Source organism: Nicrophorus vespilloides, unplaced genomic scaffold (assembly GCF_001412225.1).
Source record: "Nicrophorus vespilloides isolate i.1.1-1 unplaced genomic scaffold, Nicve_v1.0, whole genome shotgun sequence".
Lineage (NCBI taxonomy): Eukaryota > Metazoa > Arthropoda > Insecta > Coleoptera > Silphidae > Nicrophorus > Nicrophorus vespilloides.
This window is the reverse complement of record NW_017095832.1, coordinates 1-17,911: the sequence shown is the minus strand read 5'-3', so window position 1 is coordinate 17,911 and position 17,911 is coordinate 1. Positions and strand designations below refer to the sequence as shown.

At 31.1% G+C, this 17,911-nt stretch overlaps 5 protein-coding genes across 6 annotated transcripts; 2 read left to right on the top strand and 3 right to left on the bottom strand.

Moving 5' to 3' along the window:
• Positions 1-2,988: 2,988 nt before the first annotated feature.
• On the bottom strand, positions 2,989-5,547 carry LOC108566360 (trafficking protein particle complex subunit 2-like protein). The gene is made up of 5 exons (XM_017926209.1): positions 5,300-5,547; positions 3,964-4,133; positions 3,813-3,900; positions 3,661-3,740; positions 2,989-3,095 (listed from the first exon to the last, which is right to left on the bottom strand). The coding sequence occupies exons 1-5, from the start codon at positions 5,330-5,332 to the stop codon at positions 3,050-3,052; spliced, it is 417 nt and encodes a 138-aa protein (XP_017781698.1). The 5' UTR covers positions 5,333-5,547; the 3' UTR covers positions 2,989-3,049.
• Positions 4,835-7,112, top strand: LOC108566355 (von Hippel-Lindau tumor suppressor homolog). Its single transcript, XM_017926196.1, has 2 exons — positions 4,835-5,264; positions 5,578-7,112. The coding sequence occupies exons 1-2, from the start codon at positions 5,259-5,261 to the stop codon at positions 6,094-6,096; spliced, it is 525 nt and encodes a 174-aa protein (XP_017781685.1). The 5' UTR covers positions 4,835-5,258; the 3' UTR covers positions 6,097-7,112.
• A 1,187-nt stretch (positions 7,113-8,299) lies between these two features.
• Positions 8,300-13,913, bottom strand: LOC108566333 (UDP-glucose 4-epimerase). 2 transcript variants are annotated; one of them, XM_017926147.1, is made up of 6 exons: positions 13,578-13,913; positions 13,253-13,517; positions 9,400-9,513; positions 9,157-9,336; positions 8,980-9,093; positions 8,300-8,920 (listed from the first exon to the last, which is right to left on the bottom strand). In XM_017926147.1, exons 1-6 carry the CDS (start codon positions 13,655-13,657, stop codon positions 8,513-8,515), a joined length of 1,161 nt encoding a protein of 386 aa, XP_017781636.1. In that variant the 5' UTR covers positions 13,658-13,913; the 3' UTR covers positions 8,300-8,512. The 2 variants fall into 2 exon arrangements, with proteins under 2 accessions (XP_017781636.1, XP_017781646.1); XM_017926157.1 differs by having other exon boundaries at positions 13,573-13,652.
• A 249-nt stretch (positions 13,914-14,162) lies between these two features.
• LOC108566344 (CCAAT/enhancer-binding protein gamma-like) lies at positions 14,163-14,941 on the top strand. The gene is made up of 2 exons (XM_017926168.1): positions 14,163-14,404; positions 14,655-14,941. The coding sequence occupies exons 1-2, from the start codon at positions 14,312-14,314 to the stop codon at positions 14,904-14,906; spliced, it is 345 nt and encodes a 114-aa protein (XP_017781657.1). The 5' UTR covers positions 14,163-14,311; the 3' UTR covers positions 14,907-14,941.
• A 1,261-nt stretch (positions 14,942-16,202) lies between these two features.
• LOC108566283 lies at positions 16,203-17,491 on the bottom strand (the record flags this gene model as incomplete). The annotated part of the gene is made up of 1 exon (XM_017926094.1): positions 16,203-17,491. A coding segment is annotated over one exon (1,289 nt), but the record flags the coding sequence as incomplete, so codon positions are not given.
• Positions 17,492-17,911: the final 420 nt, after the last annotated feature.

Sequence of the window (17,911 nt, the reverse complement as noted above, 5' to 3'; positions counted from 1 at the left end):
AAAAAGAAAAAGGAAATAAGAATAATCTTTATTATAAGAAAATGTAAATACTTTATATATTTATTATTTTTTTTATTTAAATATATTTATAAAAAAATAAATGCAACGCAGTTTTTGTGAAAGGTGTATTTCAAATTATTTATATTTCAATTTAATCGATTAGTTTTACAATATTATTTTCTTTTTATTTGTGTAAATAACGAAAAATCAGTTAAAGACGCGATTCCCGATTTTACAAGTGACTCGACGCAATAACAAGACATTTCTGAAATAGACTCAAAATCGTAAACACATGTAAATTTTCTTTTATTTTGGGCATCACAAATTCAAGAATAAAACTGAAGTATGTTGACTTAATTGTATATTGCTTAAATATGTTAGTGCATAATTTGCAAACCTAGGCATTATATGGATTACCTCTCAGTCATAGAGTAAAGGCTATAGTTTTATCTTTCATTTGAATATTTAACATGCATGATTATAATTTAATTTAACGTGAAATCAACATATCTCGATCATTAATTAATGTTATATAAAAACAGATACATCATAAGATCATGATAAAATATATAAAAGTTTTACTTTTTCCAGTTGTTCCAGTTTAATTTAGAAAAAATTAATACATTTATTTGTAATACTCCTATAATAAAATATTTTGGCGTTTCTATTTTGTTATTATGAAGTATTATTTTACAGGTGATATGACGAGATTCATCTAAATATAAAATAAACGTTGAGCAATAAAAAATATTAATAAAAGAAAAAAGATTCTTGAATTTAAAGGATATCTCATTCACGCCGCTTCATTTTCTATTTTAATAACCTCCCACTAGCAAAAATTACGTGTGCTATTTAATTGCTGACATTTACATAATACAACGCTGTTTTTGGCACAAAAAACAGGTGATATCTGCTAAACAACTGTGTAGCAAACGTCTTACAGTTTTCAGGCATTTTATAAGCTATAATATCTTTTACTTGTGTTAGTTTCGAATGACGAAACGCTTTCCCCTCTTTGCAAGTAATCCTATACGCCTGGGTGCCTAGGAACGCAATATGTGCAATATTGTTGATCCAATATAACAAAGATATTCAACTCATGTACGAAAATTAATTTGCTGACGCTGAGTAAAAAATATGTTTTTTTTGGTTGTACACTAATTACAGTTAATTGATGATGTATTTTTAACAGAATATTACTGTTTTGTAGCATTTCAAACAAGGAAATTGTGTTTATAATATTATTGTTCGTGTATGGAAATGTTTATTCCCAGAATGCTATTGCTGTGCAATTTACCAGGTTTCTCTTTTGATCAATTTCGAACAGCCCGAAGTAATTTGGCACACCCTGTATAGAGGCAATAAATAACAACTAGTGTGAGGAGGCCTAGCCCAGAAGTTACTGCCTCCGCAATTAAAAGAATATTTTACTAAAATTTAGTGTTTTTTAATCCAGTTTTTATATCTGTTTTGCGTTATAAGTATCGACTTAATATTATGTATATCCAAGGTTTATTAAAACCTAATAAAAAATATATTTCTAGATTCTAAACTTTTTCATCTATTATTCATATGGTATATTTAACATAAACATATTAGTATTATTATTATTTTTTTAAAATAAAATAATAACTAGCTAACATCTTATTATAAATACAACTTATGTTACAGTTTCATTCAGAAATGAAATAATACATATTTATATACATTTTACATTACTGAAATTCACAATAATACCAATAAATATAAATATAATATCATTTATATAAACAATAAACATTCAAATTATTATTAAAACTGAAACATTTTCAAAAACAGACATAATATGTTGTAAATAAGTTTTAAAAATGATGTAGCAGGCTCGCAATCCGGGACTTCTATTCCAATCGTCACACGTTATGCGAAACGTCGCTCGTTAAGCGAGTCATTTTTATTACAATTTATTTTGCGAAATGTTCGTTATGCGAGGTGCTCGTTAAGCGAGGTTCCACTGTATTTATTTGAAAATTGATATATTTCAAGAACATTTTATTGATGTATGCAACCAAATTAACATTAATAAATTCTGCAAACGAATAACTTAATGTTTAATTTCAAATAATAAAAAAAAAACTTAATACAAAGTTTACTGTAAAATGATAAACATGACTTCTTTATAAACTATCTATATAATACATAACTAACCAAAACCTTGTTTCATGTGACGGAAATTCACATTTTCTACAAATTAACTACCGTATTTTTCGGACTATAAGACACACCTTTTTACATAGAAAAATGGAATGAAATTTTGGGTTCTTCTCTAAATTTGAAAATAAAATTACTTTCAAAACGTGAGGTACAAACTAAATATGATCAATTATGCAGAACAATATGGAAACAGAGCAGCAGAAAGACATTTTGTTTCAACACCAACAAAGAAAATGTTTCGAGAGTGGAGAAAACAAGAGGAACAATTAAAACTGCTAAGTAAAGACAAGAAAACATTCCGTTTGCACTTAGGAAAATGGATTCAAATTTTGGGTGCGCTGAAGGTAACATTAAAATATTTTTTTCAATAAATCGTCTCGTAATTTGAGGTGCGTCTTAGCGACGTGTGCTTTTTATAGTCCGAAAAATACGGTATAAGGGCTGAATTTTTTCTATAAATAACTATTAATTTGATAATTAACCGGATTCATTATAAATTTAAATAAATTAAATTGCTTCGAGTCAGTTAATTTCTGTGCAGTTAAGATTTATTTTATTATTCTTTATATTTTGTTATATTTTTAAGTCATATTGTTCTAATCTAACTTGTCTTAACTAACTTATATATCCATGAAAAACTGTTCTTATAAAATTGTAGTCTTGTCAAAAAATAATAATTTCTAGTTTAAAACTATGAAGTTTTATGCTAAAATGTATAAAATACTTATTTTTCCACTTTTTTCCTATTGAAAAATAAATACACACATATCTTGTTTGTTCTTATATCTTATTTTATTTCAGATTACATTTAAAATTACATCGTGTAATAAACTGTTAACCCTTATTACTCCATCAGAAATCAAACAGTTCCAAACATAATACTGGTGGCCTTATCATGGAAAGACCTGGAATATAAAACAATACATTAATATAGTCGGCAAATCTCAAATAAATCTTATAAAATTAGTACACAAAATTATGTTGTCCTCGATTAGACCGGTTTCTAATATTACTATATACTTGTAACTACAACAATACAGTGGAACCTCGCTTAACGAGTTTAATCTGTTCCAAAATGTCCGGATTTTTAATCGTATAGTGAAATATATTTAAAAAAATACATAATATGTGTACACAAGTTTTAAAAATTATGTCGATTGCCGCAATCCGGGACTTCTCTTCTCATCCTCACTCGTTATGCGAAACGTTGGTTGTTAAGCGAGTCATTTTTCTTGCTCGTTAAGCGAGGTTCCACTATACCTCGCATAGTGCGAGTATTATTGTAGTTGCAAGTGTATAGTATTTGAATATTTGGTACATTTTTGGCACAATCAATTACAATCCGTACTTCATAATGCCAACTCCATGAAGAGAAAGTGCAACTCTTTTTTTTATATACTTCTTTGAAGTATACCGATGCGGCAGTATTTAAAACCTAAACTCACAACGAAATTGGCTTATTTTACATACTTGGAAGTAATTGGCTCCCCTGGAATATGGAATGGATTACAGATATTGTCGGCGTATATGCTATGGATTTTCCTGAACATCTGAAAGCAACAACAAAAAAATATTACGACATTGAGCGTAATATACATATACAGGGGATTATTTATGCATACCGAGCGGATCTCGTTATCGCGCAAAGCTGTGTTCGTGGAATCAACGACGATTATGAATTTGATTTTAGTATTAGTCACATATCCATATCTAAAAAAAAGTTGAAAGAAAAATATGCATTGATTTGCTTGAAATTGTACAATCAAAATTTACATTTTGTGGCTTTCCAATGAATACAGAGTTCCCAAAAACAATTCCCTGAAATCGGTCACTTTATTAGCCGTATTCAGTTTCTCCTCGATCACATCCAACGATGAAAGCACTTTATATTGAAGATTAATTTCATCGTCCGGATTCGAACAGGCAAAGTACTTGGGGGAATTCTAAAAATGAAAGTTATTGTACATACATATATACATTAAAATGCAATCAACAAAATTTCAAAAATATTTACTTTCAATTTCATTTGCTTATATTATGTAATCTAGAACAGCGTTTCTAAACCTTTTCTAAACTTAAGTTCAAAAGTCGCTCAAAGTGATTCTCAAACTTTTTGGTCCGCAACCCCCTTTTGGACATAAACAGTTTTAGCAACCCCCCGAAGAATAGGTATGTGTAGAAAAACAACCAGGATTTATCATTCATTAATTTTTTAAAACCCCCAAATATTTTACGCGACCCCCCTGGGGAGTGAGAATCACTGATTTATACAACTAACTTAAAATATTGTAAATATATGATTAAATACATCAATAAAAAATACACAATTAAAATTTAAGGATGAATTACAATAATCCAAAACAGAGCTATAATATAATAGTTTTAAAATTTGAACTAAATAAGAGATTGATGAAACATTTGTTATTGATATTGCAAACATCCTCTATTATACATATTTAATTCAGAATTTATATAGTATACAAATACATAATTGACCCTTTTCTCATTAGAGTAATACCAGGAACGTGACCTACTATAACATAAAGCTTTGAAAAAAAAATGGAAATGTAATTTTAGGACTACCCCACAAAAATATTATATCAGGTTGTTCCTGCTTCAGCGCAATGTAAACGATGTCAACAAGTATTGATTGTACTCCATAATTGTGAAGGACAACGAAAAGAAATACGCTGAAATGTTCGTTATTCATTAATGAAGAATGCAAATGAATAAAAATTCATTTAAACGGCAATACGATCATTAGTATGAGACGTGTAACGTCTGTACTTAGCATAAATTGCATAGTCCAGAAAGTAGGTTGAAGTGCATTCAAGGGATGGCAGACATTGGTGCACATTGGTGTAGTCACGTAGTACAGCGCGTCAACACAGAGAGCGTCTTTTAATTAATGGCCGTCCGCTTGGAGGAATAGCAATACTTGCCATTTATTAGTATTTTCGAAGTACGTATTTGCCAAGGAGCCAAAATCGAAGATATCGTTCGAATTCAGTCGAAGAGTTCAAGGGTTTTAAGAATAATCATTGGAATAATAGAGCAGATTTTGCACAATGGCGGTAGGTTATTTCTTTTTACTATCTCTTTAACTTACGTCCTTTCCAATGATTGCAACACAAATTGCCATATTGATCGGTCGATGCTTCTACGACTTTCTTTGTTTTTCAATTCAAGATCTTCACTAGAACACGAACTATTTACACCTTCTATGTAATTCCTCTTCTTGGTTAAAAACACAACATTTTTTGACGTCTAAAATGTCAAACTGACGCGTTAACTGAGTATTGTTTTCAATTCTCAATATTAATTACAACAAACCATGATAAAGCTATGATAGTTTCTTGAATGATTAATGAACTTTAACTTTTCTAGGAGGATCCACAGGGTGAAGTCAAAAGAGATGCCATCAGGTCCTTAAGATCTGACCAGAAGGTCTACTTGCGCTTCATAAATTTAACCAAATGCACCATTGAGCTGGTGTGGGTTAACTTCTTTGGCAGCTACATCAGATACAAACTGCTGCGCAGGGGTGAATATGTAGATGTGAATACATTTACCACTCACCCCTGGCTGGCTCTGGAGATACACACCAAAGACAGAATGCACATCTGCAAGCAATACATTTACATGCCGAGGCCCACACAGGAAATCATGAAATTAAAATCAAACTTGAGGGAACCAGTTGTCGATCGAGAGAAGAGGAAGATTTGCTGTATCACTACACCACTTTACAGCTTGAGGTTCCAATCCTTGTTGATTTTGAGGAATTACTTTAAGACACCAGAAGAAGTAAGTGCACTTGATTTACCGCGATCTGTGACTGATGATCTCAGAAAGGCTATCACCATTCGTAATAAGCAGATCACGACGCCGATTTATACTCTTGGATGATTCATAAGGAGGAATCGAGGCAGGAATCTCGAAAGATTATTATTAAAGGAATGTGGTAAGCTCCAAAACTTGTTTAATTAATTGACTGATATATAGATATATATTCTTTATTTCTTATATAATACATATATATATTTTATATTATGAGCATTAATCTATTGTAAATGTATACTATTAGTTTCAAATATTTTTTAACTCGTTTATGAAAAAGCACCTTTTTCAATCTTTTAATATTTCCATTTTTGCATGACAAAGTGATTTTAAGGTGCTTGAGATCAAATAAATTTATGAAAATAAAATATATTTTATGTTGTTATATTTTTACATATAAGAATTTGTGATAAGTTGGTAAAGTTTGGCAGCTGGGGATAATACATTTGTCATGCTAAAGTGGAACTTTAAATTAATCTATGCAAACTATTGTAAACATATATAAAATATTTAAAAAAAAAACTTTATTTACTCTGAATTGTTAATTTGAAATCATTATAAAGTTCCGTTAATTGGATGCTGTAGACACAGTCCCGCTATTTCATATAATGGAGGACTGTAGTAGTTTCATGTTTAGACTTAAGGAATTGATGTGAATTAGTTAAGGATAAGACTTGATGTAAGAAATAACATATTTAACTGAATGTAGCTCACTGTACCCCTTTTTACTTTAATACTAGCATACAATATTCAATCTTAACGATTCATATCAAGACTCGTGTAAGGATAAAATCTCTAAAACTGCGTTGTTGTCTCGTGGTCCAAATTAGAAGACTCAATTATTATAATTAAGTTAAAACTGTATATTTCGTTGTATATATATTTATGAATTTTATCAAAATGTATTTATTTATATTAGTTTTAATGCTTATTTGAGAATTTTATAGTCTATATTGTATAAGAGTTACATGGTATTCTAGTCATAGAAAGCTTCTAGCTGTTACTATATAAGCAATGTGTCTAAAGTATTCTTGTATCTTAATGTATTCAATCTACGTGTGCAAAAATAAAATGCTTTAGATGTACGTGTTTTTATTATTATTAATAGAAAATGAACTATAAATAAAACAACATAATTCATATTTTTTAAAAATAGTAAAGGATTTGTCGCTGGTGAATTAATGTGAATATAATAATTGAATAATGCCATTAAGAATTTTACAAAGTTTTTATTAAAATTTTACGAGTAATGTTCCTATAAAACATTATAATCGAGTTATAACTTTTAGAAAGTAATGTAATACAAAGTTTTGAAATGATATTTTTTATGAATATATTAAATTTAGGTATTCACATACAATAGAACTTCGGTTAACGGGCATAATCTGTTTCAAAATTTCAGGATTTTTACTCTTATAGTGATACAATTTTCCCCATATAAACTAATGTAATATACTATAATAGAGCATATAATTTTGCGAGTCATTTTTCTTGCAATTGATTTTGCTCGTTAAGCGAAATGCTTGTTATATGAGGTGCTCGTTAAGCGAGGTTCCATTGTATTTGCAAAATTAAGTTAAAATGAGTCCAAAATAATGATCTGATTTCTTAATTTACAGAATAACGTCGAAGATGTCGTTTTTAATGAAAGATTGTAATCCGATTACAAAGTTCACATTGTAGAAATATATTACAAAAACTAAAGTCTTTAGTAAAACAAGACCTAATGAAGTCTATTGAAACGCTATGAATGTAAATCTTTGTGTAGTTGCTGTAATTGAATTTGATACCAACTTTCCCTCACTTATTACTCTTTAAATAGTCTCCAGGGATGAAAGTTAAGCAAATGTTCTTTTTATTTTAACATTTCTTTTGATTACCAGTGTAGTCTTAAATTATATGAAATAGAATAATTTATATATATTTTTAATTCATATGAAAAACCACGTAACTTTTCTATTTTATAAATATCTCGATATGATATACTAGCATTAATCATTCAATGATATTTTTTTTAAATAATAACACAATAATTAAAATAGTGGACACAAAATATTTTTTACCATTGAAAAAGTCATTAATAGGTGTATTTTCTAGCATAATAACTACTTTTACTTTCTGCGAAGAAAGATTTCCGCTGTTCGATTAAATTTGAATATTAATGAATAACTGTATTTTTTTTGGAATCTACGTTTTAGCTTTTGAGTGTTGACATATATAATATATATAAATGATGTGAAAACAAAAATGTTTAATACTTTTATTAATTATTTTGTACATATCAAATTATACACTGGGCCTCTTGAAACTAACGAACTTACACACATACACTATACGTATTCAGATAAAATAATTATGATTGGAATAAATAAAATTTATTATATCGAAATTCAAAATCGACCTATTTAAAATAGGAACAATAAATACACGAAGAGAAAGTATTATAATCGAAAATAGAGTGCATCATTATTGCGTTCCGAGTCCATTAAGTACCTTGGAACCCTTTGGGATTTTTCACCTGCCATTTCCAGGTGTCGCGGCACATATCAAGAATGCCCTTGGTGGCGACCCAATTCAGTTCATCCCTTGCCAATTGGGCGTCCGCATAGCTCGAGGCAACGTCACCCTCCCTCCTACCCACAACTTCGTATTTTATATCCTTCCCTGAAACTTTAGAAAATGCCTGCACCATGTCCATGACCGAGTATCCCTTTCCAGTTCCCAGGTTGTACGCCCTGCAACCCTTGAAGCCGGACTCATTGATTTTGTTCAAAGCGTTCACGTGACCTATGGCCAAATCTGTAATGTGAATGTAATCGCGGACACCTGTTCCATCAGGTGTATCATAATCGTCGCCGTATATCAACAGTTTTTCTCGTCGACCAACTGCAACCTGCAGAGAAATGCAAAACGTTAACAATTAATTTTCTCTAGCAAATTGCTTTAAAGTACCTGAGATATGTACGGCATTAGATTATTCGGAATTCCTGATGGATCTTCTCCGATCATGCCTGATTCATGAGCCCCGACCGGATTAAAATACCTCAGCAAAATAACTTTCCATTCCTGTTGAGATCAATTAGAAAGTAAAGATCAATTCTATTCATTCTATGGACATTAAGGATTTACCGGATCGGATGTGCATACGTCCTTAAGGATCTCTTCTACGAAATATTTTGTTTTGCCGTAGGGATTTGTGCACCCTTGACCCGTCGGATGTTCCTCGGTGAGAGGAAGAAACTGCGGAATGCCGTAGACCGTGGCTGATGACGAGAAAACGATGTTTTTCACATTGTTGTCTCGCATAACCTGATGGATAAAAATCATGTAATTAGCAACAATCGTCGAGTTTTAATCATATCTCTTACTCACCTCGAACAGAGTGCTAGATCCAGCAATATTGTTCTGATAATATGTCAATGGTATTTGCACTGATTCACCCACGGCTTTCAGTGCTGCAAAGTGAATAACACAGTCAAATTTATGCTGAAAATATTAATAACAAATCCGTTATTAGTAGAAATTCACACTGTATCTGCTATGAACAATTATTTTATTAATCAATTATTAATAGAAAAGTGCCTTAATTTAAATAAATAAAAAATATAGGATTCGTACTGTTACAAAAATTCAATGCTTTCTTTTATATACTATTATCATTATTATCAACAACTCAGTCTATGTATTTCATGGAAATTCTATTGTATTTAGATGAACTATAATTATTCGCAAATACCATTATTGTAAAAAAAACCTTGAATGTCTGTGACAATATTGACAAGTACTGATAAAAAACATCTATATAAATATTACTATTAATATGAAATTATAAAATACAAATATTGCTTTACATAAGTCGATTTATCAAACGAAAGTAGGCTAGCTAATACAAATAAGTATAGTATTTTTAGACTACTATCCAAATATTTGTATATTACTTAATGAGTTCATGCAGAAAAGCAGACGGCAATAAAATAGATGTTGTTACTACGTTCAGTAGTGAGAGCGGATCCTTTTTGGAGTTCATATATAGTATCAAACTTTGACAAAAACTAAGTTCAGTGGAAATTCGCTTAACGAGTTTAATCCGTTCCAAAATTTCAGGATTTTTACTCGTGTAGTGAAATACTCGTATAGTGAAACATATTCAAAAATACACATATGTGTACACAAGTTTTAAAAATGATGTAGTAGGCACGCAATCCTTCTCTTCTCATCGTCACTCGTACGAAACATCGTACGTTAAGCGAGTCATTTTTCTTACAATTCATTTTGCTCGTTATGCGAAATGCCCGTAATGTGAGGTTCTCGTTAAGCGAGGTTCCACTGTAATTAATTAGGACATAATAATCTATTTCTGAACTAATTTTGCAATCCAGTCATATTAAGTATGTTTACAGAAGAGATATGCAAGCAAATCACATTTTATCTACATTAATGCCACGACTTATAAACAGTTATTTTATTCGGTTATCACATTTATAAACTGTTTATGTTTCCTTACTTTGTAATTTATACATAGTTCATATTATTAGTAATTTTTAATTGAAACAAATTTCTATATTATTCCTGCATTTTCTATCCTATATCCAATTGTTAATATTATTTTTATTGAAAATAATAATAATTCTTATATAAAAAAATGGTTTCTTGTTATATTATTGAAAAAAAAAAGAACTTTTAGTTTAAAATGCAACGACTGAAAAATAATACGTAAAATTATACTGATTTTCTGAAATTAATCTCCTTGCTAATACTATTAATATACGTAATTTCTGCGCTTTACTGCAGAATTGCTGTAAAATAAACAAATTATATTAGATTATAAAAGTCACGAGCAGTAGCAGATTGTAGTATTTTTTATACAAAATGATAAATATGCAACGAATACTGAACGACACTGAAATTAATTGAAAATATCCTTCACGCATTTATTGTGCATAAAAAAAATAAAAGGAAGTTTATTGAATTTTTTTTATACGTAAAATTGTACGTGCTCTTATAATTCGCAATTGACTAATAATTACTAATTAAACTTTGATATTAGATAATTATGTTTATGAATTTTGAAAAGTAAATTAAATAATCAAACATTTTTCCGCCCTAATAATTGTTATTTTTGCTATTTAAATGCAACTAAGAAACAAAATAATCCGAATAGTGTAAAAGCTATATAGAATAGTTTTTATCATAAAATAGGAATGCATCTATTCTTCCCACGTCTTTCTTGTCATAGCAACAGGAATGATTGCACTTGTTTTAGAATATGACTGGAGGATGTACGCTGTAACTATTAGGCTCTAAAACAAGAAGCTCACAGTTCATGATGGTATAGGAATGCTGTCGTGAATGTTGAAGACGCAGAACCGAAACGGATCACCATAATACCAAAATTTCAGCTATTTTTAAAAAAATTTCCTTTAATTAAAAACATGTGTTTTACTTTAAAATATTAATGTTGATATTCTAAAGAAAATATTTTTTTTTCTAATAATCGTATTCGGTTTTAACAATTGATTCTGTGATGCTACATTTCTGTACATCCTTCGTCGTACAAAAAAAAATAACACGAGTTTCGTATGCGAATGAAGGTCATCATTGTTCAATAACCCGCCACATAATGAGGCTTCCATGAAATTCCCGTTTGACTCTTTTTTATACTTCTTTTCAAGTGTACGTTTCTTCGCCTTATGGAATCCGATGCAAAAATCGTAGGCAATCTGCCAAGACCCTAACTGCATTCAGGGAAAATTCAGTAATCGGTATTTAATTATATACATATATACTTCCACAAAATCGATGACCGGGAAATTCCAGCGCAAGAATTACGCGCAAAAATATATGAAAACGGTGTATGAATGAGGATGCGATTACTAATAAACATGAATAATACGAGAAACGAGACAGAAACTCGATATCCGCTATAAACGCCAATTCTGAATTCAAGCCCGATATTTATTCACTGTACGTGAATATTAGAAAATAAAATAAAACGTACGTATTTAAATTATTTTAAATACCGCAAATTTTAAGATGATAAGAAACGATAAGTAACATTGAACAAATAGTAAAATATGTAAAAGAAAACTTGATATTAAAAATGAAAAAAAATAATGTTATCAGAAATATGGTAATAGTTTCCTAAGAATGCGACCGTGCAACTATTTCAATAATAATCTTTGAAAATTAATAGTTTTAGCAAAGAAAAAATCGTAAACTGAAATTAACGACAAAAAAACATATTTTATGGTAGACACGTTGTTTAAATTGTTGTTACGTCATTTAAAGTTTTCAATTTGAAGCAACGAAGAATTCAATGCAATTTAGACTAAGCCATTAAGCGACGTTATGGAGGCAAGACTTGTGAAATTAATCGAAGTTTACTGTAATATTTTGTAATAAATTGGCTCAGAGAGGAGTACGGCCGTATTTGTAGTAAATAATAAAGCATTTCGTAACCGATCAATGGTAAACGATTAATATATTCGCGTTGCCTCACTGCATTATGGTGTATTATGAAAGGTGACATACAAAAACGATGATACAGACATTAACCTTGTAAACAAAAATTGCGAAGATTCATATCGACCGATGACGAAAAAAAAAACATATATATATATAATAGATATAAATTGTGATGTCCATATAAATTTACATGTATTGGCATTTGATCGTTCCTTTCTCCGAAAAATCGTTGGTATTCTGTTTTTGAAACGAACTCGTTATCAACGCGGTAAATTTTATCAGAGGAAGCGAACGCTCCAATTATTCCTCCCCCACATTCCTAATTCACATTTCAAGCACATCCCACGTGTGGAACGTATGTGCAGTTTCAGGATTGAAAACGAAAATGCATGGACAGGAAATCATTAGGCTTTAATTTTTGATGAAACAAGAACTGAGGCTGCTAATTTTAAAACATCTGGTGATGTTCACAGCCAAGGTCATGTGAAATCCAATATGGTCAATGAGACCCTTTGAAATCTTACTTGACTTCTTGGATTATTTATTTTCATTCAAATTAATTGCAGTACTTTGTACAATTATATTTTGTTAAATGATTAATGTGTAATTAATTAGAATTAATAATTATAATAATTGTAGTCAAATTGGTTAATTACAAGGGTTATTAATATTTTAATTCAGAGTTTAAATTGAAGCAAACTTTTCAAATGAATAATTTAAATAAATTAATAATGAATTAAAAAAAAAGAAATGGACTTACTGCTTTGAAAACTTTTTCGAGTGCTGCTCTATCTTTGATATCAACATTATAGAAGATAACTTTTTTGTTAGTGATCTCTTCGACCCTCCTAAGAGACTCTGGCTTCTTGTTCTTCTCTGCATAGCAATTGATCAAGTTATCAATTGCCACCACACTATAGTTATTATTCAGCAGTTGGATGATCGTGTGAGATCCTACATATCCTGCACCACCAGTCACCAACATAACACCCTTTCCCGCCATTTCCTTTTCAGCAAACCACCACCTAAAAGCCAACATTAAGTTTAAATCACATTTATGATGTTCTATGTAAGTGCTACCTTACTTTGTCAGATAACCAATGGGAATAATTACATAGTAGATGGAGGCTAAGGTATAAATACCACTTGTTATTGAAATCATCATTATCAGCTTATTTTATTCCTGATATAGTTTAAACATTCGCTCATGACGTTACAAACGTCAAGTGCTTCCCCAACACTGCCCAAATCGCTCAAATGCTTGACAACCATCGACAACCGGTGCAACAACAACGTCATCAATGTTAACCTTTTTTTCGTGCTGTCGCACTACCAGCGCCCTCTTCGTGCGCATTTAAACCCAATATTACCATATAGTTAACAAAAAGACTATTCAAATCCATCAAAAACATCAAATATACATCTACTAGAGTTCACGTAATAATTTAATTATTTATTTTCAAAGCGAAAAAATTATCTAATCAATCATCTCTTCAAACCACTTGATAACAGATTCAATCATCATATTTATTTTACTATCGACCACCTGCATTATCTCTATTATCATCAACAGCGTGATACAGCAAATGTAATTCCGAATTATAAAAGTAGTCACAGTTATCTACATTGGCAACACTGATCGTTTTACAAACTTGGCCTTCTTGGTATTTTTATTTATATTATCGTTGTGACTTAAAATGACAGTTTATTATTTTTACAATAATCTGAGTCTAATTAGCAAATCTAATCGTAAACATCATTAGTTGTAGCTTATAAGGAGGTTCTTTGGTGTGTAAAACGTTTAGCTTTATTGCAGGAAATGCCACCAAAGCGGGCCAAAGCTAGGGCTGATTCCCTTGAATCTGGAGATGATTCAGAAGAGTATAGAAAGAAGAGGGCTCGGAACAACATGGTAATTTACAATTATATTTTACAAACAATAACATATATTACCTTATGATAAACAAAAATCTTATTAGTTTTCAATTGGCTTATTGTGAAACATATTCTTCATGTTTTATGAAGATTCACTTTTAATATTCACTCAAAATTGCACTTGGGTTAGATTATCTTCATTTTATTAATATTGCGCAATATGTATGCAATCAACAGATTACACTTATTCAAGATGATTCACAACTTGTTTTGTTTTGTTTTTGTAGGCTGTCAGAAAGAGCAGAGTGAAATCCAAGATGAAAACTCAGGAAACCATGAATAGGGTGAACGAATTGAAAAGGGAGAATACTATTTTAGAGGAGAAAGTGAAAACTTTAACAAAGGAACTGGGATTTTTAAAAGAGCTGTTCTTGGCACATGCAAGCAGTACCAGCAATGAGGCAAAGTTTCAGAACTTTGATCTGGAGAAGATACTCTCTGATGATCCATCAACACACACAGACCATAAACCATGCTAACAGAGTTTTTTAATGCAATACTTTTTTCTCTATTAAAGTATTATTTTTTATTATTTTATTAATTAGTGTTTACGTTTTAAATGTTTTTATTTTAAATAAAAAATAAATGAAAGAAAATATTGTATATTGAAAATTTGTGTTTTATTACAATAATTATTGGTCGACTGTAAAGCCATATTTGTTATATTATTTAGAATTATCATTCATATAATTGTGTTACAAAGAACGAAGCTTAACAACAATTATGAAATTTATCTCAAAAGGTTATATATAGGCAACTTTACATACACAATATGTATGTAATGAATAGATGCTTAATATCTGTAAAAATCTAATAATTGAATAAGATTTACAAGAAATACACAACTAGTATATATTACTATAATCATGAAATTATGTTTATCAGCAATTTTGATTTAAGAAACTAAATTATCTAATACCTTATAACAATTTCTTTAACTCTCCCAAATTTCTAGACTCAACTAGTTTCTAGACAACTGAATCAGACAACTTCGTTAAATGAATCAACATAGGATAGTATGACCTATCAAGAATCTTCCCTTGCAATGCCAATCAAATTAAATGGCAATTCCTCTTTCCTATACATTTTCTAGAAAATTATAATAATGCTCTACTCAGCATGTTTAAAAGGTGGTACATTACGTTTATCACCGCTCAAAGAGTTAATGTTGTTAAGGTTTATAATAGTAATGTAAAAGTCTTATCAGTCAGATTTAACACACAATATTCTTTAAAAAAATTAATTTCGTATCAGAATATAAATGAATTGATGTACTAAATATTCATTTTAAATTTAAAAATAATTATCAACTAAACGATATCAAAGTTAGTGATAAAGAGACTATAGTCTTCCGTCTTATATTAAATAAGTAAATGAAAATGTACAAAATTTCTGAATAAGAAAGAGAAATAAATATAAATTTTCTGAATATATAAAGGTCCACTTCGATGGTATGTTTTAATAATAATAATGATTATATAAACTTAAATCTTGTAAATGTGTGGGTCGTGAAATTTTTTTTTAAAATTTTGTTTAGAGTTCTTTATTTGTTAATGTTTAAAGAATATTTGCTCATTTTGAAATGTGTTATTTGCGTAGCCATGTAACGATAAAACATAGTTTACTTATATAATTACCACTTTTAGAGCTCATATAGAAGGTAAAAAATAAAACATAAGATAAATATTAAAACTATGCAATATTTTATTTACATAAATATAGGTACAAAATATTTTATATAAGTAAAATAATTTATTAAAATAATGAGAAATAATTTACTGTTTGCGGAGAATTAAACGTTGATGTTTCATCCATATGTATGCACTGAACAATGTGCTGACCAATAAAAGAAATATTAAAATAACTGCCGCAATTACGAAGCCAAACATCGACATGCATACAACATCCCTGTGATTCAAATTAATAATTTCCTCTCCGTCGCTCAAATCTTCCGGAAGGATGATTCTCAATGTCCTACCCATGGTAATCGGTTCACCGAGAGTATTGTTGGATTCGATATCACGTTTCCTTCTTCCCGGATCGATTTTCTGGCCAGGATCTGGGCAAACATCGCAATCCGTTTTGCATAGTTCAACGTTGCACTCGATCATCAGATCCATAACATCGGGGAATTTGAAAGCGTTGAAGAATGCGTAAGCCATTATACTGGCACCGGAATTTCCTGTATTTCGAGTTTTCTGGAAAGCTCCGAACAGTTTTGGCTTCAAAACGCATCCGTTATCATCGGTGAGGGCGACGATGTTGTTGTTGTTATCTGAATCTTTGGCGCGACAATCCTTAACTTGTAAATCGAAGCCGGGATCGCCGGTCACGGAGACTACCAAAGTCATGACTTCGCCAATCTTCACTAAACCATTTGCCGTAGGAGCAAAAGGTCCTCTTCCAAGCTGTATATCCAATTTAGCCATAGCCGTGTCACCGCTGAAGGTAACAATTTCTTGAGATAACATTCCAACGCTAAGCGCCACACTCAAAGCTTTATTTAAGTTTCCTTCCCACAGACAACGAACCGCTCTTATGGTATCCCAAACTTCCTGGATTCCTGCTTCATTTTGCAATACCAAAACGTTCTCCAAATACGATTGACCTTCCGTATCAAAACCATTGATAAACTCGGTTCCGCAAGAATTCAAACTGACCGTAAACGAATACTTAGTATCTCCGGAATTCTCTGCAACATATCGGCAATCTGAATTACTGTAAAAGCCCTTGGAGTATATAATGCCGTCAAATTTCCTGTTAAATTCGATATTTATCTTCATCATGTCTTTGGCGCATTCGACGTCGATTGCGTGAATGTGCGGCGGATGCTTTAAATCTTCTGATTCCACTATTTTAGATGGATTTTCATCGGAGGATTCCAACTCGTTGTCGCCTTGAGGATTTAATGTAATCTCCTCAGTTTCCTGCGCCTCAGTCGTTTCCTCGGGGGATTCAGTTTTAACTATTTCCGCAGGTGGATGATGGGGAATGAGAGTCGATGCTTCGTGGGGATGGATTTCCGGTATAATTGTTGGGATCGGGCTTGTATGAATAGGGATTTCTGGATAATGAGTTGTTGGGGAATTTGGTTGTTCAGAATATATTACTGGGTGATGAGTTGGCACTGGACTTGTATGTGGTGGATTTATCTCTGGATGATGTATTATTGTTGTAGGTGGATAAGTTGGTGGATAGTGAGTTGTGGGTGGATAAGTTGTTGGATAATGAGTTGTGGGTGGAGGAGTTGGTGGGTAATGTGTTGTTGGTGGATAAGTTGATGGGAAGTGGGTTGTGGGTGGTGGAGTTGATGGGTAATGGGTTGTGGGTGCATGAGATGGTGGGAAGTGGGTTGTGGGTGGTGGAGTTGGTGGGTAATGAGTTGTAGGTGGATAATGGGTAGGTGGTGGAGTTGGTGGATAATGAGTGGGTGGTGGAGTTGGTGGGTAATGGGTGGGTGGTGGAGTTGGTGGGTAATGAGTGG